We start from the raw sequence: 26451 nt of genomic DNA, 5'->3' as shown, positions 1-26451 counted from the left end.
ACTACTTTTACATTAAACATGTACAAAACTTACTAGTCATACCTATTTGGCCGAAATATCGAGATTAAACGACACATTTTTGTATAAGTAAGGACACTACGAATGTAGAAGTAATCAACTAAGAGTTTACTTGTACCTCTCTGAATCCTTCGTAATGGAACTTAAATATCAACTGTAGCCCAAAAAAAGATGCTACACTACTAAAATTAAATGATACACAAACAACATAAATTTTTATTAGTTTGAATAGTTTTAACTATTTTTTATTCAAAGCATAATCCTTGAAGCTCATTAAATCAGTTGTTACAATTACGATAATCGGTACACATAATAATATAACACCAACCACTCCTGTTGAAACTGCCGACGTTCTATTGTCCGAGGCCGAATGATGAGTGCGATAGTAATAGTTGGTTTTCCTTGAATCAATTTTAAGTTCCTTTCGCAATTTTTCTAGATCGTCTTTAAGTAATACTCGAATTTCATCTCTTGTAAAATTACCGCTGGATAAATATGCCCATTTTAATCTATCCTCTGAACAGTCACACGAACACGTTAGACGTTGTTGCATATTTGCCGCTGTTGCAGATATTTCAGTAATGTCTTTCCTTGATGGTGTTATTACCTCTGTACTTGTAACTGGAACTCTTCCTAAAGCAATATCAATCAATACATTTGAATTCATAATTTTGTAATTTAATATGTATATCAGTTGTTGCTTATTTAGATAGTAATTAAAAGAAGCCCTAAAAATAAATGGTTAATAGGAGTTACCACACAAATATGGTCTTTTATTATCTGTGAGGCGTGATGAAAAACGTGGGACTTCCATAAAAGTGTACAAAATAATACAACACCGAAATTTCGTTGCAGATGTACAGACCTAGGTAGTCAGAAATTGCATATATATATATAAATTTAATATTTGAAATATGACAAATTATAATTTTAATCTTGCCAATCACTCCTCAACATTGCAATACAATACAAAAGTATGGTCGACTTAAATGACAAATTACAATAATAAATGGACTGAATATCTTCTGTATTGTTGGGTATTAGTCTTATTTTTATACAATATTCTTACCAATGCAGCAGACATTTGTACAGTACATGAACTATGTGAATATTTGTTCACTTACCATATTGGCAATTTGGACCATAAAATGCTGACTGGCACGAACATTCATATACTGTCCCATTATCTAAGCAAACACCACTATTTAAACAAGGATTCGTCAGACAAGCTGGTGGAATTTCTAAATAAAATACATAGTTTTTATAGCCGTTATTATTTATTAAAATTGTGCACGGATGTGTTTTTATATTCCTTAAGAAATTTTATTATCGGAATTCAGTACTTAATTATAACAATATTTGTCACAATTAAGAAAAGTGTTCGGTTTTACCTTTTATTTATACTAAAGGGCAGTGATTCTCACGGCTTTAATACTTTTTTATAGCGTGAATATTTTTGTTTGTTGGATAATAGCTTTTTTTCTTCATTCATTTTTAATAAGCAGTATCAGGCATCACATTTTTCTTAGTGCATGGAGCAATAGTTAAAATATCAACTTGTTTCATAGTTGTATCAACTTATATCAACAAGTTGCATTGTTTAAATGAAAGAGTAATCAAGGGAACCAAAGTTATAGCCTTATTGAAAAAGGCGAAAGGTTAGTATTATTAGCATTTCATATGTTGAACATTTTATATTTTTATTTTGCATAATATTTTGTATGAACAAATAAAAATAGGGGTGAGCACTGCTTATTAAAAATCTTTGAAAGTAACATTTTTCTTATTTATTTTGGTTTTTTTTATTATGCTTTTTTGTTATTTATTTTTATGAGGGGTGGGGGTCTCTGATCCTCAAGGTAATTGACACAACACGGTTAATCGAAGAAAATAATATATTTCATTCAGGAATCCAACATATCATGATGCCTTAAAACAAGTTTTGAGTATTCAAATTATTATATCCAATGTATCATTGAATCAGGTATGACAATGCAAACACAATGCCATCTATAATCGAATAAAAATATTTCTTGTATCAAAATAATAGTTCTTAAATTGGTTTTGAATTAAAAAACTAAACCTAACAAAGTAGTAAACTTACCAAATGGAAGACCTAATGAACCTTTTATTCCTCTTATTCCAGGGGTGGTTGTCAGTGCACCACACCCTCCCATATGAATTTCAACAGGAAAGTAAAAATGCGCATCCATGTAATCATTCCTTTTAAGTTCTGTTGCAGACGTCATCCATCCTTTCGATAATGTGTTGCCTGCTTTATTTGGAAGAGTTATATTTGTACCAAAGTAGAATGTAAAATAGCAATTAGGATTCCCATCACAGTTTTTAAATTTATATTCCTGAGTTCCGGCCTTGTAACCTTGAATTTCACCTCTTCGAACCAAAGCCTTTGGGACAAACCCAAGGTACAAATAAGAATATTTTTCTTTCAGTGTAGGATAGTTATATTTTGTAAAGTTATTATGAAAAAATCCCAATTCCTCACTTTGAAAACGACTTATTTGCGACACTGTCACTTCTCCTTGTGTTTTTAGACCAGGATCATAGTAACGTATCTTTGCATGAGATCTGATAGAGTAGTGTTTAGATACGTTGAATTGTACTGTTATCAATGACGAAAAGTACGTATAACCAATCGCACCATCAAAATCACAAAACACATCATATGTTTCATTATTTTTATTCAAAAGTCTGTAAACTCCGGACAAACACCATCGGTCGGAGAGGATTATCTCAAGACAGGATTCTTGAAAACAAATGGACATTAATTTAATAAGGTGCACTATCTTATGCTTGTGTGTATGTTTATATATTAGCTGAATTAGTTAATCTTAGTTATTATCGTTTTATTACATACATTGTACAACGATGATGAAAACCCATTGCTTCCATTTGAGAGTCATTTCTCTTGTCTCATTTTGAACATATGATATTGACAATATGACACGTTGATAGACAACAATGCCATAACCAATAGTTGAGAATATAAATACCGATTGTGTCCGCATTTCATTGACTCTAGTTAAAACTGTTTTTTTTTATTTTTAAAAAAATGAAAGCATTTTCAAAAGCAGCCATCGGTTTGTCCGAGTATCCTAAATTCAAAATAAAGTGAAAAGATGAAACAAAGATGGACACCAAACCGAAGATATTTAAACTATTTATCTCTTTAATATAGAAAATGCTGGACAAAGACTTGCCAACTTGCTTTCCCATACCTTTAAATTAAGATCATGACTTACAAAGAAGCCTTTAATTTTATAGCTGATAATTAGGATAATACATTATACTTAATTTTTTTTTAAATAAATAAAATCTTCAAATAGTGTTTGAGTATGGCAATAATTTAAAACATAATCAACTAACCTGCACATAATGATATTTTCATAAACAAAAGTCCAATACATAACTTAGTAGTATTCATCGTTTAATTTTAAAGAAAAAATGAATCACTGAGTATTAATCATATCCATTTTTTTTTTTCTTAATTCCAGTACTTTTTTCCACTATATTTTAATTCACTGTCTAATACTAGAATTCATTTTAAACTAGCTGTAGTATTTTTCCAATTAGCAATGAAGTGAATTGACAACAAATACTTTTAAAGTTGTAACATTTCTAATGCATGCACGTTAATTTCATCTGAATTTGAGTCACGTGACATTTCTATCGAAAAGGTACTATTGTTACGATTCATATTGATTTCAAATATTTCACCATTAAATAATCAATATGATCTATATGTTAAAACATTTTTATGCTCTTTTAGATTATATTTTATTTGACGAGAATGTCCTAACACCATAATCGGTATTAAGTATGTAATGATCGTCTGAAACTTTGGAAAGTAAGTTAGTTTGTGGGTTTTGATGCGTTAATTTATACCCAGACAATACGATCAAGGTTTTTTCCCCGCAAAGACAATATCAAAATTCAAAGACCAAACAAGAGTTGCCAAAAAACAATAGAAATATCATGTAACATAATGATATTAATGAGTAATCAAAGGAATCAAGATTCCAGCGGAAATCAAATGAACGTTATCCAGGGACAGACATGACAGGGAAAGCGACAAACATAACAAAGAACATAAATAACCAAAAGAGTACATACAAAGCATCAATAGTAAAAGAGTTACTCGGACTCCGGTAAAAACTTGGATAATGGACTAGGTGCACCGGTAGGGTACGCGCCCCTTGTTGTTCTAGAAACACCAACCGAGTTGCTCATTAAAAGTAAAGTCTAGGGTAGACGAAAGGAGAGAAAAAAAATATTACAAATGAATAGGTCAGTTCTCATTGTGCAGATGATAACGATCTATCTGTTCCGTCTTCTCGACGGTAGCATATGCATTCAGCAATTATACAACCAATTCAATAGTCAATGTAGTTTTCTGGTCTTTTAAACTGTAAATTGTAAATGTAAACTAATGAAATTAACGTATAAGTATATGCTTCAGAATATTGCCGATGTCGTAATGTCAATCCAGGGTATCGGCATTTCCATAGGAGATTATTTAAGATTGGTGAAGAGGTAACACAACTCGCAACATAGTACATGAGACAAAGACATTAGTACAGGGCAAAAAAAATGAAACACAAACACATTACATCTAATTTTAAATCAAAATCGACGAGTAGTTATCCATTTAAGACTTATCATACATTAGAGCTATAACCTACATGTTCAAAGATCCTTGGTTTTTAAGAGAGTAAACTTCAAAGGGGGAGTTCAGTTAAAATGTAAAAAAAACATGTACTACCTTTCAAAAAATAGCAGATGCAGTAAAATGTTGTTCTTTTTCTAAGTTTCTACATTTCTTTCAAGGAAATAGCACATGGCACGCAATGTCAAATTTTCGATTGTTTTTCCGAACGCAATTTATAATTTTCGATACAGTTTTTTCGAACGCCAATAAGTTAGCAGTATTTGGCCAATCGGGAAACATAATTGCGATCAGGTGATTTGCGTTTCCATTAAAGAGCGTCCTTAAGGTCAAAGGGTAAAAAACAAAACTGTACCGACTGCGTCAGAAAAAATGGACAAAAAATATTAATGTCCTGACATGGATAAATCCAGTGAAGTCCGAAAATATGACAAAAATGGCTGAACATGAGCGGCGAAGATCCTAAAAATAGGTTTCTCTCTGCAAAAACAAAAATGCACAAGCACCAACAAATCTTAATCAACAATAGGAGAATGAAGTTAAGCAAGTGGAAGTCATTTCAATATATTCACTTCTTATTGTACAAAATTAAGCCTTGTCACATGTAGTAGGGAGCGGATTTGAATATAATTTAATGCATGTCATAAATATTCTAACTTATAGAAATATATTCAAAAGTACAATAACACTTTAGATACCAGTAGAAAGTGCATATAGCAGTTATAGGCATGCCTCATTATTTCATTGTCGCAGATCGACAGATCGAAATATGAGCACTGGAGCAATAAAAAAAGCAATGAAGTTATTGGAAGTTTTACACACGAAAAAATCAAAATGCGTTTATTCATTTTTTAAACCTTTTCCTTGATACTACTAACCCTTCTGAATTCGTGTTGAAAAATGATCGTATCATGAAAAAATATAAAATCTACTTATTCAGAAAGAAAATATTTGCTTAAAACGTTTTCGGGTTCGTGGTCTGAGAGAAAACGAATACAAATTAAAATGATATTTTTAAGTAGCCAAACATTAAACGTTATATCATATAAAGCCATTTCATTTTTATTGCATAAGTATTAATTGAGTGTACATGTAATAGACGTCTGGAAAATCAATATTGTCAAATATTTACTGTAGTGTCTTTATGCCCTTGTGCATTGTGTTATATTTTGTTCTGAGTTGTTGGAAAAGTACAAAATGTTATACGATTAAAAACATTACCACCGGAAGGGAATATGCTCAGTCAGTTCAACCGTACCCAATACCAGATGGCGTATTCAGTTTAAAATCAATCTTTGCCATTAAATATTTTACAAAGTAATGCAATTCTTACCATTATGGTAATTTCTTTAAGTGTTTGGTGATAAAATTAATATACACTTTATTTGTTTTCCCAATTAAAAAGGTAAATAAAATTGACGTCAAGGTTTATGTTTCCTGTTTATCAAAGAAATAAAGAAGCAAACAGTTTTATTTGATGTAGATTAATCGTTTAATAAAATAAAATTCAATATTTTTATCTAAGACATTGAAATAAATATACGTTCATACGATCAAGGATGCAAAATTTCCTCTGACTTTGAAACACAGGCTGCTAATTATCCTGTAAACACCAATATTTTAATTTTGCTTTCAAAAATGTATGTCAAAAACCAAATTATTGAGTTATGACATTATTCTTTAACATGTAAAACTCACCTGCACACGAAGTTGTTTTCAAAGCTAAAATGAACATAAAACACTCCGTTCCCTTCATCGTTTGGTTTCCATAGAAGATTTTAATACTTACATTAACTATCACATAAGGTTTTACTGTGAAATATAAATGGCATCCAATGCATATAACAAAGGGCGATTTATCACTATTTGATAAAAATATTTAACCTATTTAAAAGTATTGCTAATAAAAGTGGATTTTACCTTTAGCAATTTGTTTCATGTGAAATCTACAAATGTCACATTTTTTTTAAACAGGCTTTGTTGATACGACTTATGTTGCCTTGATCAATAGACATGTATGCATTTCGTGGCGACAAGGATATTTGTCTTTTTCAACAATAATCAACCTTTGTTTAAATTTAAATTAGGTCAATACTTTGCTCTTTATACATAAAGCATGTCGTTTTATGCATATTAGAAAATACCAAAATTAAAAATTGATTCTTTTTGATGAAAAAAGTCCTCATTATTTTATCGGGACATTATTCATATTAGTACAATAACTTATAGTTCACTGACTATTCTTAAATTATGATTCTGTTCAAACCTGCAACAATTTGAACAATAATATCGATATTAAGTATGTAATGTTTCATCTGAAACTTTGGAACGTTTTTGAATTTGTTTGGTAGACAACTTTTTCTTCGTGGCTATTCCATTTGTAAAAGGGAACCAAGATTCTAGCGGAAATAAAATAAACGTAATCGAGGGACAAAGACCAGACATGAAAATAGACACACAGAACAAAGAGCATAAAACAATCAAATAATACATTCAAATTAAAACAAGTCTATATGGAACTCAAACTCCACTAAAACTTAGTGTTTGGCCAAAGTAGAGGTCAGGATAAGTGTCCGTTGCTTTTCTAAAACATATGCCGCCGAGTTGCTGATAAAAGGTCCAGAGTAGACGAAAGAGGAAGGGAAATTTATGACGCGTTGAACAAATCAGTTTTCATGGTGCAGATGGATACACCATACCGATCCATGAGAACACGATGAAGACCATAAAACTATTGTGGGGGTGCCTTTAAACTTGTAACAACATAACCCTGTTGCAGAAGCTTAATTGTAAGGAGTCTAGCGCGGTTCTAAATGTCTGCGTATTTACGGCAAGCTCTGGCAAACTTATGTCAAAATGTTTTTTTTTAATGAAACAAGAACTAAATTTTGACATATTTTATTCAAAAGGAAACAACTTATCGCATGTAATAAATAATTGTTTCGGTCATACGTCCAGTAAACACCACTGAAATGTATATTATTAACTTGCCCTCCTTTAAAATAGACGATGTTGATTCGATATGTAAGTATTATATAATAGAATAAAGTTGTTCCATTGAACAGGTCATGTTTTATTAATAAAAATTTTAAAAAAAAACTTCCTTCTTAAAATTTCAATTTTATTGTGAAAAAAGAGATTATCTGTCCAGTATTTTTGAAAGTGCCATTATTCTGGTCTTTGCTCTACGAACGAAAGTCAATTAAATATTAATTTAGTGACCACTTTCTCCTTTACAAATGGTTTGGTTTCAAAATCAAATCGACTTTGAACAGAAAAAAATATTCCTAAAGGAATGATATTCTATTAAATTATATTAAAGTAAAAATTACAAGATAGATGACTAAGCGTGAATGATCCCTTAGCACTCATTCAAAGTGCAAATCAACATTTAAAAATTACTTTTAAACCTATATAGTTACTTTACAATATACTTCCGCGCTATGTAATTGAAGTATAATCCAATACATTAATGGTGTTTATTTCACAACAAAGGTTTTCCCTATTTTAAATCATTTAGATAAATACAAATGCAAAAACATCTTCTCTACCTTTGAAAAACTGTTTACTAGACCATGGTGGTAATAAGATTGAGTCGTCATCAGACGTTATATTAGGGCAAACAAATTAAAATACATTGAAATCAGTAGTTTTCAATTTTATTGATTACCAATGAAGCATACTAAAATCACATTATAAACCTCTTTTAGGTGATAAGAGAGATTAATGACCTACGCAGCAGAAGATATTCTCATGATTGGCAATGCACAGTAAATTACCTAATGTACAATGGTATGTCTGATCATTTTCTACGTTATGACCAGATCCTTGGTATTGTCGCTTTGACTTCTTTATTTAGTTCGGCGTAAATTATTGTTCTACCTTTAACCTTAGTTCCTAACTGAATGTAAACTATCAACAAACATTCTGTGATAATTACCATGACGGTAAGAACACGCCATGTAGATTTCAAGTGACGGAATTGATAAACATAACAAAAAGAAGCTCTGTCCATTACATGTACTAAGGCTTTCTTTCAATCCATTACATGTGTCTAGGCTTTCTTTCAGTCGCTGGCGTTTACGCTGTGTTATGAAACACACTTACATTTGATATTTTTCTTAATCCTATTACCCGATAATTTATTTAGTATTATTCACATATTAGGTACATTGAAACCGTAAAGTATTTTTGTACTGGTAAAAAACAACGGTTTTGATTTAAATCTACTGATGCATTCATTTTTCAATTCCGTATGGTTTAAATATCAATATTGACGTCAGTCGTACCACAGATTATTCAAAGCTGAAGGAACATAAACAAAATACGCATGTAAAAATAAACTGCGTTGTTTATTTTTACTTCTTTTCTTATTCATCACTTTCGTCTATCCAGAGTTTAATTCAGTGAATTTATTTCTCCTTCTACAGTATACCTACATGTGTTTTTAGGTCTACCGCATAAACGCTTTTTACGTTGGGTTATATTTGATATGTTGTTATAAGATATCTTTAATTTCATGAAGACATGATTGTTTGATACAACAGTCTACTCTAGACAGTTTATAAAGTAAACATTAAATGTTCAAACTGATTGACCAAAATAGACCCTTTGCTTAAAAGATGCGTGTTTGGCTAGTTTTGGACTGTATGTATTAGTAAAAGAATCTAAATTGTAATTGAATACCCGGATAAAAATTACAATCTTACTAAAGTCTTGATTAGTTTTTTTTATGTTTCATGGCGGTATTCAGTTACAATTTATACGGTTTTCAATTAATCGCTCAACAGTTATGAGGTTGGCCAAATTTAAGAAAGTTATGAAGCAAAATCTAAGCCAGCACCCTCCTCCAAGTTGCTTATTTATACAGTTAGGATCTAATGATTTATATCCTCTCAATTAAGGTTAATAAGTATATACCATACTAAATAATTCTTTTGATTAACCTAGAAATGCAGAAGACGTTTATCCTACTGGTGCACCTAGTCCATGATCCAAGTTTTATGTGGAGTCCGAGTTACTTATTTTCTTTTGTTATTTTGTATGTATCATTTTTGTTACTTTATGTGCTTTGTTGTAAATGTCTGTTTTCCATGTCTGGTCTTTGTTTCTGGATTATATTATTTTGTTTTCCGCTAGAATCTTGGTTCTCTTGATTACTACCTCAGAAAGACATTGAGTGTACATTACTACGTTTTTATACACTTTACCCAAATATGGTTATAATATAGTCTGATATACTGATTAGAAGGGACTGGCATCATCCAGAGGTGGATGAGGATGCTTTGTTCGAAAAAAAATACATAAACAAGAAAAAGACTGTACCTCAGAGTTAAGAACTTAGTAATGATTGTAAAAGGTAAAGTAGTAGACTATTGAAATATAAGAGCAAATGGACGATTTTTATACTATTTTGATGGAACCCATTAGTCAAAGTTTGATAATGACATTTATCTAAATAGCTTACAAGGTGCGCTTGAAGGGTTTATTGGACCAGACGCTCCCCTTGAATATCCACCTTTGTAATATTATTGATACATATAGCCTTATATAGAGCCAGGGATATAATTGTTTTTGTTTGGCAGTGAGTGGGTTAGTATCACTTATTTAGCAGGATGAAGTAGATGAAGGCGTGGACCATATTCCTACATGTTATCTTTATATGTGATCCATATTGTCAATGAAACAATGCTGCTGATTAAGATGTTCAAACAGTATTTACACTTACACAAACGTTTAAACTTCTGATTAATACTAAGAATTAGAATGAAAATGTAAACAAAGAATCAAACATCGTAATTATTTTATTTTTAAATAGCCAAGACCCAAGGGAATTAAGCCAATAATGAAATTAAAGAATACACAATAAGCAACATTATGTGATGTTAACCATCAATTCACTTTATAGGAAAAAGTACAACGTAACTTGTCTAACTTGTAACCTTTTAAGACTATAATTTGTTCAACTTAAACAGTTGATCAATTTATCTGCGTTCAAAATGTATTTAAAATGACAGGAAGTAAGTTTCAAAAAGTTTCTACTGTAGACATGTTTTTTATTTTCAGTTTGATCTAGGTTCAGTTTGGACAGGTTTCACTGTATTACAAGGGTGCAATAATGATGCGAAGAAATACCAACTAAGAGGACTTCCGCGGTCAAAATATAGCCAGTATCATTAGATTACGATAGAAAGTAACAATCAACATAAAAACAAACATACACGTAGGATATGGACGATATTAACATGTAGCTGATAGAGCTTTGTCCTAAAATCAGAAACGAAAACTTCTGTATTATCCAATGAGCTTTTTCTAAATACAATTGTAATATAAGCAGTGTTATTTTCATGTAAAAGTTATCTGAATACAAATATATATATATATATATATATATATATATATATATCCTGGAGCTGCTAGAATTGTATAACAAACAATTCAATTTGCCGTTTAATATAAATGGCTATTTATGTTTATAAAAACAACGTTTGAAACTCAGTAAATCGATTGTCACAATTAAGATGAATGGTATACATAATAATATAACACCAACCACTCCTGTTGAAACTGCTGACATTCTGTTGTCCGAAGCCGAATGGTGAGTGCGATAGTAGGAGTTTGTTTTCTTTGTATCAACCTCGAGTTCTCTTCGCAATTGTTCTAATTCGTCCGTAAGTATTTTTCGAAGTTCATTTTTTGTAAAATTAACCCCATCCAGAAATGACCACATTGATCCAACTTTTGAACAGGGACAAAAACACGTTGTAGTTATTGCATCTGTACTTGCAACTGTATTACTGGCTAGAGAAACAATAATAGTTAATATCGTTATATCAGACGCATTCTAATTTCTGCAACAGTCGTTAATTGATGAAAGGTGACAGCAAGGTGTAAATGGAATAGCCGTAAATACGTCGCATAGAGAGACATGTTTATAAATACTAATATATAATTCGTAGAAATCTTGAATATGCATATAAGTATCATGGTCCAGCGACAAAACCGAGAGAAGTACCATTCAATCATATGTTATTGTGTTTTTGTACCATCAGGCATTGGGTGGCACATCATGATTTTCAATTTGGTTATTTTTGCCGTAAATTTATACAAAGAGAAAATAGCTAAAAATTATGTGTGACGTACATATTTTTCAGCTGCTTATACAAGGTAAGTTTTTCTGTCATTTATTCATAGGATATTTCAACTAAATTAGATCTTTCAGTATCTTAAAAAAGAACATTTAACAAACACTTTGATGGTAATTTCTGGAGGTTATCAGGTATAAATTCTATGTTAATGCAATAAAACTTTTGCGGTGTTTCCCTTCATGTTCCACACCATATACATATTTTGCCAGATTTTTAGACAGATAAGTACTAAAAGATAAAGCCATGTATATTTTTTTCTATATCATGCTTAACCTCACCGAACATTTTTGGTTTTCTTGTGAGTGTTTGTATTGATGGTGTTTTAGTTTTTATGTTATGTCTTCTTCACTGTTTCTTTAGTATTAATGATATTTTTTATTTAATAGATCGCCTGGTGGATTTGAGATACATGTCTTTTGGATTATCTAAATTATCATCTTGTTGACCTTCGAGTTTTCTGTTTTCTTTTACTTAAGCTTTTTGTTTGTATATTTATTGATTTGTTTTTTTTTTTAATTATTATTTTTTATTTATTTATTTATTTATTTAATTTTTTTTTTTGTGGGGGGGGGGGGGGCGATACAGGGTTGAAATGATAAAATGCCAAAACATGTAACAAAACTTATACTTGATTTTTAACAAAGTATGACATATTGTATCATTAGAACTTTGATGGAGACGCTCAGAAACCACTCCTTTTTAATATTCCTGTTGACTTTTACTTAGAGTTTAGTATTTCGGTAGTTTTGTTAAAACACTTCAATATTAATACTTCTATCCGCTTTCCATGAGAAGACTAATGTTTGTATCCATGTGTTTTACTCCCCGTCAATAATTTTTCATAAAATTAATATTTACTTCAGGATGATAAAAACTTTATACAAGATTAGATGAAATTAAACTAAAATGAAGGCAGCATCTTGGAACAAGTAACATTGACGGCTATATTGACGGTTTTCTTCCCCTAAATTATGCTTCATACAGATGGAGTGACGGATAAAATATTTAACGTCGGCACCTTTGGTGTTTTATAGATAATAAGTGTTTAAATTCTACAATTGGCATGAAAATGTGGTTGTTTTGGTAATGAATCATTTGATTTAATATCCTCCTTTAGTGTATGTTACTGTAAAGAATGTTGTACATATTTTCGAAAAACTGTTTCAATTATATTTCAAGTTCTGTTAATAGGAAGCGACTTTATAGCATTGAATGTGAATCTTCCATATTTTTAGACGACTCATGCGATTTGTAGTATGTATTTTCACCTCTCCCTTAATGCTTTAGTCCTGTTCTCATTTGACGTAAAATAGTATGAAGCACCAACGCACACACAAACATAAATCTTATAGCTCATATCTCATATTAACCAAATTAAACCTTAAACACTTAAATTCTTGTCAGCCATCGATGAATTCTGGAAAAAACAGTGTTTAATCCTATAATGAGTGTTGTTTTGTAAATTGTACTTTGTGCTGATATGACCGCTGATTTTCCAATTTTTACGCAATTGCATGCAACTGCTTTTTAATCACCAATGGTACATTCACGCCGCAATGGATGAGAGAGGTTTATAGCGCTTTAAAAAGTAGATTCATCCGACCATTTCGTTTGAAATGCCAGTACCAAATCGGGACCATTGCGGTACCAGTTGCTCCAGTGGTGTAAAATCTATTTTGACAGATTTATGTTTGACTTGACTTGATTATTGATCGGATTAGTAAATTTGTTGTTACCCTTATTCGAATATTGATCGACGCTTACGCGCTACATTATGTGTTGCGGATGTTGCAATGACATTGAAATTCTAGACTCGTCATTTTGTTATTCAATTCCCCATCGAAAAACGACAAGTACTATCTTACCTGTTACATCAGTTATTGTAGATACCGCCGTCGTCGCTGTAACATACAATTACTAGAATTAGCCTTACCAAAAGGCTTAATAAATATCTAAACAAAAATCGTACATTGGATCCTTTCTGCAAAACAGTGGTAAAATCAAAAGTATGATTATATATATATATTATATATAGAGTTTATGTACCAAGCTCCTACGTTATATAAAACCCCACAGCCGTACTTGTACCATATTTCACTTCATTAAAAAAAAACATATCACAATTTTGGTGTACCCTACATTTGTTGTTCTAATGCGTTAAACATTTTTATTATCAGCATGCAAACAATTACTAACGCTGTTTAATAATGCAAAATGCATTGCATACAAAAAGTATCTGAAACCATAAATATGGAATAAGAGGCCAAAAAGTATAATACAAGGAAACAAGCAGCAGAGTTTTAGTGGTTTCCAGTTTAGTATGAAAACGATAAGGCACTAGTATAAGAAATGCTATATTGCCGATAGACTCAATTTATATAGTAAAGAGATATTTATTTGTTGATCTTTATGTTGTGGACATCTCCGAAACATTAAATGAAATTGTTTTTTTACAATGTCATTGTTTATCTTTTTCATCTAAGCCTTGATTTCACTTTACTTGGACAACTCTAGATTGCTGTGGCTAGAGGCAAAGCAATACAACTAAGGGGACATACTCTCAGTTGTTAGTCAAGTGTGATGCCCTTTATTTCTTAATTTCTGTGAGTTTTATTTTAGTTTATATTTGTTTATTTTCATATTTTGTCTATTTCCTTGGTCTATCATTTATTTGGATCTTGAATATCCTATTTCTCTTTCTTATCATGTTGATATATTCACTTTATTGGTCACTGTAATTACATTCATTGTGAAATGTTTAGATGTACTGCATATCGAAAAGTTTTTAAAAAATTACACAAAGTAAATTTTCGAAATATGAACCTAATACTGCAAATTTTACTGCTTTGAATATCATACGTACTAAAACCATTATCGTATTCCAATAATAAGGTTTAACATTAAAGGTTACAAGTATTAGTCAAACGAAAAAAAATATATTACAGACAATTGCATGTAGGAACAAATACCGTATACAAGCGAGCATCACATTAATACATTTTCTTACTTTTGTAAAACAATACAAAACGGGACGATTGATGAAAGGGGCGAAATGAGATAGGTAAACGGTTGTCCGATTTTTTTTAAAGGTGTTTTTTTTTTTTTTTTTTTTTGGGGGGGGGGGGGTGGTGGTTCAAATAATTCAGCGTACCGGGACTACATACCATAAATAATCTTCTTTTTTTCATTCTTTGTTTTCGAATTGCACATTTTAATTAAGTTTTAGATTGATTTAAAGATTTAAAGGGTCTGTCTGATACCTATACCGGTTTAACTGGACGTTCATCATTATTCTCGAATGCGATGCTCGGTATTAATGGCTAATCTATTAGAGCTGGTCATCTGTCTCAGTTTGCATCATAAAAAGTTATCCGAGAACATCAATTTCATTTTTCTATCATTTTTTTCTATAGCTAGTACTATGTTGAGGTGACGGAAGTTATTAGGAAATTTACTGCAAATCGTAAACATACTAAATATGGGAATGTACTGACCTGTGCATCCATCTACACTTTTTTCGAAAATTTCTGTATGTGGTACAAAAGCTATTTGTACTGAAGGTCTTTCACTAAAAATATTGCATTCGTTGTTCTTGTATCCTACCCATTCGCATGCATAAAGAAGGTGAAGACAAAGCTGCAGACAATTATTTATTGTGTAATTCACGGATGAATACGGCTGAATAGAACCATTATAAGCTAATCTGAGCATACGTCGAAGTCTCATACAGCTCCCTTAAATGAATAAAAAATCTAATTATTCATTTTAATCATCAAAATACAAGGAATGAAGTCATACTTCTCTATCCTGCAATCTCGACTAAGTTATAATTTGACATCTACCAAATATTATCTGACAATGGCATTAATTACAGTATTGTAATTAAAATCCGCACTTTTCGGCACGAATTCTGTCATTTTCTTTAATTTCATAATCAATCTTTGGAGCTAGCTTGGACAAACTTAGGACATTGCTTGAAAGGGGTGTAGTCAAAACGTACTTTAAATTTTGTGAAAAAAGACAATTGGAAGAAATTATAAGTATATCGAAATGCAAAACAAAGGCTTTGCTGCAAAAATGCCCACTTGTTGAACGTCACTCAGATAAACCTTAATCGATTTTCTTTGCGTATACATTCTGAATCGATCTTCACAACAAAATCACGTTAACATAGTTTATTAATAATGGAAACCATACAAATCTACAATATTTATAACAATATTAATAAAAATAATAATAATAACAACAATAATAATAATGATAATAATAATAATAATGATAATAATAATAATGATGATAATAATAATAATGATAATAATAATAATGATGATAATAATAATAATGATAAAAATAATGATAAAAATAATGATAATAATACTAATGATAACACAACAATAAGTATGACAATAATACTTTGAATAATAATAATAATAATAATATTTATGCACAAGCAGAATGTAACCACTTAAACTACGATGTATTGGAAAGCTTAAAAAGGTAAATATGTACACTAGATGCAACTTACGTAATACGGTACATGACAGGTTAAATTGTCCTTATATGCAGCGAATTATTTAAATATTCGTCCTCAATACGTTTAACTTTTCCAAATACTATTTATAACACTTGTAAACAGGAAACAGAAACGTCGAAAAGAAATATAAGCATTTTTTTCCACGCGAAAATAATTAGACTTGCAGATGTCGTGAAGAAGTATTTGCGAATAGTGATAATTAGTTATGCACGTGATACATGTAGAACTATTTGATTGGTAAATAAACTTATTTGGTAAAAAAACTAATTATAGAACAATAGATTGCTCTACATTTAACAGCACTGATTGATTCTGAACTTGAAATGTAATTAAAATAATTATGTAATTAAGAATTAATATTTGTTTATATGCATGCCGAAGACACGGTATTACTTGTTGATAGCAGCACAGATTTTTAGAAAACATGTTTAATGAGTTTCAGAACTTTTGTGAACAGTGGCATTTACTAGTCAATGTCGATAAAACAGAAATTCTTTTATTGTTCGCGAGGTGCAATAGCAAATAAACTCCATTTTAATGGTAAAAAAGTTGAGATTGTACAAATTATTGTGGTTTATATTTCGCTTAAAGTGGGTCCTTTCTAACAAAATGTCCATACGAAAAAGTTTGAAAGCTATGTATGGTGTATTGAGAAGATGTAGACGAACTATCAATAGATTGTCAACTAGATCCATTGTGATAAATGCGTTGTTCCTATATTACTATATGACTCTAAGATTTGGGAATCCGAAATCATGGACATTTTAGAACATCTAATTTTAAAATTTTGCAAATCTATTTCACATTTAAAACAGTCTACTTCAGATTTTAATGTATATGTCGAAATGGGACGAAATCTTTTAGAGGTACCAGCAAAGGCTCGATTGGTAAATTTTCGGGATAGCCTTATAACAGGGAAAGACGGAAAATATCTAGTTTGTTGTACAAGTTACTGTTTATTAAGTATAATACTTATAGTAATGAAACAAGTGGTTGTCACTGATCAAAAACGTTTTAGACAACGGTGGTGTTTCTTATTTATGGAATATGCAAAATGCAGACAAAGGTGTTTCAAAATATATTGAAGACTTTCTTAAAGATTAGTTTGTTCAATTGTGTTTATCTCAGATAAATGAATCGCCCAAATGTTTTTGTCATAGAATATACAAACAAGTGTTCAATTTGAAAAGTATGTGAAATTTTATAAGACAATTTGTTATTTACTCTATGCAAATTTAGATGTAGTGGTCGCCGTTGTTTACAAATCGAGACGGGAATATGGCAGGGTGTCCCAAGGAACGAGAGACTCTGTCCACTATGCAACTCGAGTGACAGCGGTGACGAATTCCATTAGGTTCTATTTTGCAAATATTTGCCTTTAGTTAGAAACAAAGTTACTTCTTGAGTATTTTTGTAAAAATCCAATTACATGTATTTGTAAGTTTGACAATCTGATCAACACATCAAATACTATAGTTTTAGGAAAAATTAAGTAGATTTTTATAGTTGATACATATGTATGTCTATCCTTTTTTTTTCTTTTTTCACTTATATTTATTTAGTGTTATATTTTTCAGATATGCACATAATTGTTATACATTATTGTATATATGTTTGTCTTTAACTATGTAATTTGTAGTTCATACGAGTAAAGTTTATTCATTCATTCATTGATTGATCTTTAACGCTTAAGTAAAAGGTGAATTATTTCTGATGTAAATTAATTTAGACCCCCGAAACTCGGTTTAATGTTTTATTCAATGACACAACTTATTCTCATGCAACAGAATTATAAAAAAAATGATGGTATTTAAGTAAGGTGACCTGATTATGTTGTAAGCTTAGTATAAATAACGTTTACGACGATATTAACTACCAAAATTTGAAAAAAAAAGATGCATTGAATAATGTAATATATAACGCTTACCAGAAAGTTCTGTTACGTTTAGCAAGGCAATAAAACAAACTATAAGCCACTTCATCGTCTCCTCTCATCAATCAGATTTAAGGTTATGAAAACAACTCAGCTGTTAAAATGATAGACAAGCTTACTGCTGCTCAATTATATTAATATATATTTCTCATTAAAATTATAGTTATATGAAAACTTTTTCTCATGAATAAATTTTACTTAGTTCATTAACATTTCCCTTTAAGTATAAATTGATTACTGGACCAAACATCTAGTGGTATTGCGTAGAACATACTTTTTGTCATCAACAACATGCATAAAACATTATCTATCGTTATAGACTTTATTCATGCACTCCTTTATTTAATGCTTAATGATTTCTACAGTCAATATAAATAAGTCATAAACATAAAGACGTAAAATGGGTGCAAATTTTCAACCTAATGTGACTTATACAATTCACATTGCATGACGTCCAACGTATTTAAGACACTTATTGACTCTCAACCAAAAGTTTGTACAAACTGATGTTTGTATTTGTAAAAAGAAAACAAAACAAAAAACAAAAGCAATAGAAAACAAAATACCCAAATACATGTCGGGAGTTCAAGCACCATTGATTTAATACAGTAAAGTCATTGAGAATAGTCCTAGTATTAGGTCATTCTCACGGTTACCTTAAATAAAAAACAAACAAAAAAAAACAATGAACGATAACGAAAATGTAAAAATAACAAAACAAAAACAATATAAACAAAGAAAGATAACTCTTGTTACACCCCTTAAAGTACTAAGTGCATTCATGTACATACATGCATGTTCATAATAGAGGCTTTATCGAAATTGACATGTGAACAAAGATTATTTTATACTTTATTTGATAAAAAAGTTATCATTCTTTGGCAAAAAGTAAAGATAAAAGCTATTTAATTAATATAGCTACTCCACGTGCAAGGGTGTAATTAAGGTTTAATATTACAATGGCGGCCAGGTACCTAATCATGTACACGTTAAGTTGGCCTTAGTCATTTTCGAATCAATTTTTTTTTTCGCTAAATGCGCATAGAGATCCATCGTTAACCAAACAATCATTTTTCCTGTAGAAAGAATGAATAAATGCACACTTTCAGTTTTATTTTGTTTCCGTTAACGCCGGGTCTCACTATAAACTAAGTAGCAAAATCGTGAAGAAAATGCTATTTTATTTATTGAATAGACAGGCTGTTTCTTTGCATTCGTATCTCAATCGTTACTTTTTAAATTATTAACCTAATGTATAAAATTGAAAATGTACAATACTATTTACACTATTATTTAGTTTTCTTTCGAAATCATGATATTTTTTTTACCGACAATTTCAGTAGGCAAAATATGAACTTATGGACCCTCATCCTTTGCCAAGTTATTGTGAAACTCACTAGTGAATAGGAATCCCACTACCAAAAACAATTCTGGAAGCAAATGAAAACTATGATTGGAAGTATATAATAATTTTAATAACTTTCATACTGACAGTTTTAACATGGATATTCCTTGTAAAGAAATAAGCACGAAAAACTGCAGACATTTTGATTTTGAACGAATTTATTACAGCTGTGTCCAACAAGCTTGCCTTACTCTAACTAAACTGCCTAAAAATATATTTAACTCAAGATTATACAAAAAGCATGGTACATTTCTTTATTAACCTCAATTTACAAATCAGGATACCTTGCTGAATAACAAAATAACGGGGAAGGGAGTAAGCACAGTAGACCATGTGCAAAAGTATGTGTAGTACGAGCAATTGTTAACAGAAAAGCCAATAAATGTACTTATAAATTGTATGCTTTCGTGATGTTTAATAAGGCATTCGACAGTGTCTTGAGATCAATCCTATTTCTAAAGCTTGCAGCAAATTGCATAATTGACCTATTTCACAACGTTATTCATAAACTATTCGACGGCAGTTACTGTGAGCACCTTCGATAACGAAATGCCTACTACCTAAATATTTATATCAGTTAAATGACCCATCCCCAGAACAACCTAAAAATCTCTTGTGTCGTATATACTTCGGAAAACAACTTGTAAATCATGTTCTATATATATGCTACGTATTGTATCTTTTATAAATAATCCAAAACAATAGAAATTAACTCCCTATACTCAAACAAAATGAATAAATGTGAACGTCTGAATTTTAGTGATGTTTACAATGTCTGTACACTGCTATATCTGTCAACTTATAGGTATCTGGTCGTGTCTTTTGTTTTCGTGTTCTTTCATATCAAGTTAAAAGAGTCGTATCGTTCAAATAACAGTCTTTATAAAATTAGACAGAAGTTGAGTCAAGTATGTCGACCAAACTCTCTTTTATTTTGTTATTTTTTTTTTCATTCGGTTGTTGCACTTTTCAGATTGTAACATGAAATTTGCAAAAGTTCGTACTTGATTTGGTTTTCTAAAAAAAAGAAATCACAATGCAGGAAGGAGTAGCGTTACGTGGAAGTATGTGTATGTCTAGAAAACATTCGGTGGGATTTGTACACAATAAATCATATCTCTACGATTGGCAGTTTCTGAATTTTTAGTGAACTGATACTTAATTGTATGCATTAGTGTTTACTTCTTTTATACTTTTATTGAGTAGGTGTGCTTTATTTTTGGTCTTGGTTAAAATACGAAATAACAGCTTCAGCTTTGATAGAAGAAATACATTATTGATTTCCTAAATATCAATTGTTTTGAAAAACCCATGTATCCCATAGTTACATAGACAAAGATAGCATTTTAAAAAACAATATAAATAATACGTTGGTTAGGTTGTTCAGGAACGAATATCTCTTATTAAACAAGGAGATTGAGAGGAAATTTCGTATTATTAGAGAGAATCCAGTTTGTCATTTACTATCCTTGTATACAGTTTTCGAAGTTTTGAGTGTTTTGTTTGGTTTATTATAGCACTAAACTTTATAGAATTATGATTTTTGGTAAAATTTTCTATCAATATATTTATTTCTGTCCGTTTGAAAAGCAATACATTCCATTATATAGTGTATTCGTCTCCTATATCGTTTCTACACAAAGGACACACTCGAAGTTCTCTAGGTATACTATTTCATCTACCGTTTTCGATTGGGGGTTTCTGAATTTTACCATAGGCGATAATTAATTGTATTTGGTCACATTGTCTCTTGCCCACCATATCTGCGTAAATTGGTCTTGTAGTCTAAGTTTTATCACACTCTTAATATTAGCAATAGTGTTTTTGTACATCCAAAGGTACGATAATCCAATTTGTATCCGAAATACGTTTGACCATGCCTAACCAGGAAGATCTAAATGCTGCTTATATATCGCCAATATATATTTTAATATAACAGCAGAGAGTTTGCTTTCCTTACCAAGTGAGAGTTTTGTCCAGAATGATACCATCCTTAGTTTTCCTTCGATTTCTAAAGGATATTGTCCTAGCTCTCCATAAACTACATCAGTCGGTGTTGTTGTGTTCGTTTGAACCCATTCCATGATATCAATGTTTTCATATCCCCAAACTTTACATCTGTAAAGTAAAATGGGCTTGACAAGCTTTTCAAAGTGATCTACGAGACATACAATGGATAGATTATATGTTCGTCCATTTTTCAGTACGTTGTAAATAGCGATTGTTGCTTTTTTCTTTGAGATGCATTTTGCATTATTCAAAATTTCTTGTTCTTGAAAAAAATTATTCCAAGGTAATTAAAATTGTCCACTATTTTAATCGTGGAGTTGTTGTAAGTAACTATTGGGTGATTTCGATTTCATCCTCTGGAAAAAAATAAAAATTTTAGTTTTTGCCACCTTAACTTTCATATGCCATAATTTACAGTAATTCTTGAATTCATGTAGCCCTTTTAGCAATTATAACAGCTTTATATAAATTATAATATTCCTGTTCGTGGTCATGGTATGTTTGTGTGCTCATGACGATTCTTTCATTGTTTTTACTTTTCAATGTGAATTTACGTCATATAACTTATATAATGATAACAAAGGAAGACAACTCTTTCTTGTCTGCTCCAATTCGATGAATAAACATATAAAACATATCGTTAGTATAAATTTATCTATTCAAAGGACCACATGTTTGTTCGTTTAAAAGAGTTTTCGTTATAACAACGAATCATATTAATCGTTACATTTTACTCATTCCATACAATATGTTTAACACAAGAATAAAGAAAAAGTCGAGTCACGTACAAAGCAACTAAAAAGCTTATTTTCAATAATATTACATTTATTATTTACTATCTATGAACTCAGACATTTCAATATCAATTGGAAGTGAATTATTGATAAAACCAGACAAAAGATGAGATAAATAAACTATATCAATAGATTACTAATCATATGGAAGGAAAATATTTCTGTTTCAAAATTGCAAAAGTAATGATTTAAAACTGCTTATACGGACGAGTTGAACTTTTTTGTTCCGTGTTTTTTTTTTAATTTTATTTTTGGTTAAGCATTAATGAAGCAAACATGATGGAGACGAGACTGCATGTTGAGATACTGTTATTATGTTCAAAATTGTATTAAACAGGGGATTTGCTTTATGTTCAAGAAAAAAACATCGCAATTTAAATTTATTCGCACATAACGAAATTTAACATGCATTGACTTTCAGGTTATCAATATAATTAAATTGAATAAAACTCTATTTTATTTAAACATTATTAATGACTGTTCCCGCTCTATTGGACATTTATTGAATCATACGAAATAATTTCGATCTTTCCCAATTTTAACAGGACTAACGTCTGTGATGGGAATATTTGACTTTAAGAATATGTCGACGCCTTGATATCAACTATGTATCAACCGGTGATATATTCTTTCGCCAAAACGTGTATAGTTCTTGAACCGATCCGCGCAACGATTTGACTGATCGATGGCCGGTGACCGGTGACCGGTCTGATCGCAGTTTTGTTATGTAAAATGACATACGATCTGTTTAAAATAAAAAAAAATGTAAAATAAAAGCATAAATTGATTTTTAAATGTATTACATTATGTAAATATGTGAAAAATTGACAAAGAAAACAACGAAAAACGTAAAATGCAGTGACTCCTCTGTGGTCACGTGATGTATTCACCGGTATAATGGATCGGTTTTACGGATCGATGACTGACCGGACACTGATCGGTGATCGATGACCGATCGCAATTTGTGTTCCACGAATCGGTTCAGGTACTGTATTCGGAATGTATCGTGTGGTCTTTTCACCTATGAGCATACAATACTTGCAGTATGTTTCTGCAGCATGAGACCGGAGATTAAGCTTGCAATGAAAGTACATTATTACGCAAAAGCTTAAATACCGACAGAATGATGAATGATTTGATATGTAACAGATAATTCTTGGTTAAAATGTGATCAGTTTGAAAATGCTAAGGAGTGACAATTTCTCCCTGCTAAACAGGATATACGTTTTTTAATTAAAATTGAGATTGTCGTCAATTTTTCATTTTGACGTGTTTGATTGGTAAAAAGCATGGCCTATTATGCTGAATATCATTGAATACGTGTATAATAGGTTATCTAAGGCACCAACCATTCTAATCCTGAAAGGGGGATAATTATTTTAGAGCAAGTAGAATTATTTTATTTATCTTTCAGAGCCATTTCATCGATATTTATTTTTTTTGATCCGGTGTGATGTGTTCATGTCTTTTAGTCCCCGTGATCAAACGTGCAGCTGAGTTTTGGACACGTTGTAGTTTTGAAATATTTACATTGTTTATGCCATATAGTAATGAATTTCCATAGTCAAGCCGGGATGTTATAAGCGAGATGATTAGCGTTTTACAAGCATCTCTTGAAATAAAAGGTTTAAAAAGTCCAGTGTCTTGAATTTGGTAGTCACAAGATTTTGAAATAGCAGATATTTGTTTATCCATTGCCAAAGTTCGGTCGAACAATACACCAAATTTTGTAACCAAATTTGCATCGCTGACTAAACATCCATCAAAAGTTAAAGTGCAATCTGAGAATTACCTGAGTCGGTTCTCAGGCGCGAAAACTATAAATTCTGTTTTATTCCTGTTGAGTTTGAACATGTTGGATTCCATCCACATACTTATATCGGACACACAGTTTTCTAATCGTGCTGAAATGTCGTCCCAATTTTAAAGTGGCTCAAATCCAAGATACACCTGGGAGTCGTCGCCATAACTATGATATTTCATGCCATGGCGCTTGCAGATATGTCATATTGGTTTTGCGATAATGCAATACATCCTGGAGCCAAGCACAGAGCCTTTCGGAACCCCAAACTTAAGCTTGCTTCGTCTCGTCTGATTTGATTGATTCAATCACAATGCGCTGAGTTCTATGACTTAAGTCTGATTTTCTCAAACGAAGTGCATCACCTGAGATTCCATATGAATATTCAAAGCGTTTCAGAAGAATTTGTTGGTGTATAATATCGAATGCTGCCGAAAATTCTAGCATGATGAGGAATGTATAGTTATTGTTATCGAGTGCTGACACGATGTCGTGGTGAACCTTTAGAATTGCTGTTTCGGTAGAATGGTATGAACGATATGCCAATTTATGATCATCATGTAGGTTGTAAACCAATGAAAAACATGTGTTTGTGCATGAAGTATGATATATAAATATTACGTTTAAGTTGTTTCCTTTTCCACTAACATTTATTTTGTTGATTTATTCTTATGAATAATGGTTGTTGAAACATTCAATGTACACCGCTTAAATGTTGGTAATTGTTTACGTCTACTGTAAACGTCTACTGACAAGGTTCGTATCATTCAATACAAACAAGTATGAATTTATACGAAGTCTACATTAATAACATATACGGTAAGTAAAAGCATCTGGCTTATAATTTCTAAATATATGATCTTGTTTATATAACAGTGGCCATAGAGTACCTGGCACATCAAAGAATAAAAATTAATACCGTGCAAACATTCTATTCACAAAAAGATCAACATGTAAGCGTCAAACACACAATACAGGTAATCACCGATAAAAGATTACCGTTAAAAACAAACACTGAGAACTATCAATAAAAACTTAATTCCTTCTACCTTGAATACCGCGAAAATTAATACCCGCAAACATGTTGACTTTTCGGAAACTGCAATTATTAGCTGCCATGAAAATTAATACGATTACAGTACTTGTAATCGATACTGTGTGTTTCTCTGAAACCATGTTTGGGAATCTCCATACAAGAAAAATACCAGGGTTTTCATCTCACTTTAATGTGACGTCCACTTGTGTAGTTAAAGTGAATCCCATTACAAGAAAACTACTGGAAACAAATGAGATTTATGATTGTAAGTTGAGTCAAAATGCCTTTGATGCCGACAATTTTAACATAGATATTCCACTTACTTGTAATAAAATAAAAATCAACGGAAAAACACTAAAAACACGGAAAACTGCAGGCAGTTTCGATTTCGACTGACTTTATTGTAGCTGGTTCAAATACTTTGGTTTTACTCTACCTAATTTATCTAACAAAAATAAAACTCAAGATTTTTCAAAAAGCAAGGTACATTTCTCATAGAGATTTTAAATAAGTTGATGGAACTCGCCGTCAACGAACGTAAATTAACGAAACTCACCCTAACAATACCTAAGGCGACAGACCGTGAAGGACGGGAGAAATTTTTTTTAGTTAGTGCAGAAGAAAATCGTAGACCCATTCATTTTTATTTCAAAGTTTGCATTGGATATCAACAATATAAACATTTTGAATCTCCGTTTCTTTGCAGTACTTCAGATAAACAGATAAATGCGACTGCAAATGTGGGTCCTGAGATTACAAAAGGAGGGCGTACCGGAGAAAAGCTCGGGTACCTGTACAAAGATATATTAATAACTCAATCTGTTCTAATTCTGCATAAAATTAGCACCCGTTTCCAAAAAAGGGGGTTTCCAACCGTGGATCCCATTGAGGTTCCGCAACTGCGATGGTAAATGTAAAATGCACATTTCAAGTCCCGGCTTTATAGTTTGAAATTAATCGAATTATCAATCCAAATGCATACAGGCTTTATTGCGTTTTATATCTATATATATTTTAAAACTTTAAATAAATAGTGCTCAGAAACCTAGCTGGGGTTAGGCGCTCTGCCCACAGAGCAACTGGGA

General features: G+C 31.2%; 2 protein-coding genes across 3 annotated transcripts; both read right to left on the bottom strand.

The window, feature by feature from the left end:
* Nucleotides 1–256: 256 nt before the first annotated feature.
* Nucleotides 257–3639, bottom strand: LOC148603452 (uncharacterized). The gene is made up of 4 exons (XM_088551436.1): nucleotides 3406–3639; nucleotides 2123–2785; nucleotides 1143–1259; nucleotides 257–651 (listed from the first exon to the last, which is right to left on the bottom strand). Exons 1-4 carry the CDS (start codon nucleotides 3461–3463, stop codon nucleotides 257–259), a joined length of 1233 nt encoding a protein of 410 aa, XP_088407562.1. The 5' UTR covers nucleotides 3464–3639.
* A 6847-nt stretch (nucleotides 3640–10486) lies between these two features.
* LOC148603451 (uncharacterized) lies at nucleotides 10487–19680 on the bottom strand. Of its 2 annotated transcripts, XM_088553033.1 has the most exons (5): nucleotides 18887–19680; nucleotides 18315–18414; nucleotides 15348–15587; nucleotides 13719–13754; nucleotides 10487–11506 (listed from the first exon to the last, which is right to left on the bottom strand). In XM_088553033.1, exons 2-5 carry the CDS (start codon nucleotides 18367–18369, stop codon nucleotides 11169–11171), a joined length of 669 nt encoding a protein of 222 aa, XP_088409159.1. In that variant the 5' UTR covers nucleotides 18370–18414; nucleotides 18887–19680; the 3' UTR covers nucleotides 10487–11168. The 2 variants fall into 2 exon arrangements, with proteins under 2 accessions (XP_088409159.1, XP_088409158.1); XM_088553032.1 differs by having other exon boundaries at nucleotides 18315–19680.
* Nucleotides 19681–26451: the final 6771 nt, after the last annotated feature.

Source organism: Perna viridis, chromosome 11 (assembly GCF_037379345.1).
Source record: "Perna viridis isolate PV_CMFRI_1.1 ecotype Kerala chromosome 11, ASM3737934v1, whole genome shotgun sequence".
In the NCBI taxonomy this organism is placed as follows: domain Eukaryota; kingdom Metazoa; phylum Mollusca; class Bivalvia; order Mytilida; family Mytilidae; genus Perna; species Perna viridis.
This window is presented reverse-complemented; position numbering and strand designations above follow the sequence as displayed.

Excerpts from the sequence above, each read along its gene's own strand:
- LOC148603452 (XM_088551436.1), bottom strand. The coding sequence starts at position 3,463 with ATGAATACTACTAAGTTATGTATTGGACTTTTGTTTATGAAAATATCA. Across the intron at positions 2,786-3,405 it reads GAAAATATCATTATGTGCAG|AATCCTGTCTTGAGATAATC; the intron begins GTTAGTTGATTA and ends TTTGTTTTCAAG. Across the intron at positions 1,260-2,122 it reads TTCATTAGGTCTTCCATTTG|AAATTCCACCAGCTTGTCTG; the intron begins GTAAGTTTACTA and ends TATTTTATTTAG.
- LOC148603451 (XM_088553032.1), bottom strand. The coding sequence starts at position 18,369 with ATGAAGTGGCTTATAGTTTGTTTTATTGCCTTGCTAAACGTAACAGAA. Across the intron at positions 15,588-18,314 it reads AAACGTAACAGAACTTTCTG|GGAGCTGTATGAGACTTCGA; the intron begins GTAAGCGTTATA and ends TATTCATTTAAG. Across the intron at positions 13,755-15,347 it reads AAGTGTAGATGGATGCACAG|CGACGACGGCGGTATCTACA; the intron begins GTCAGTACATTC and ends TGTATGTTACAG.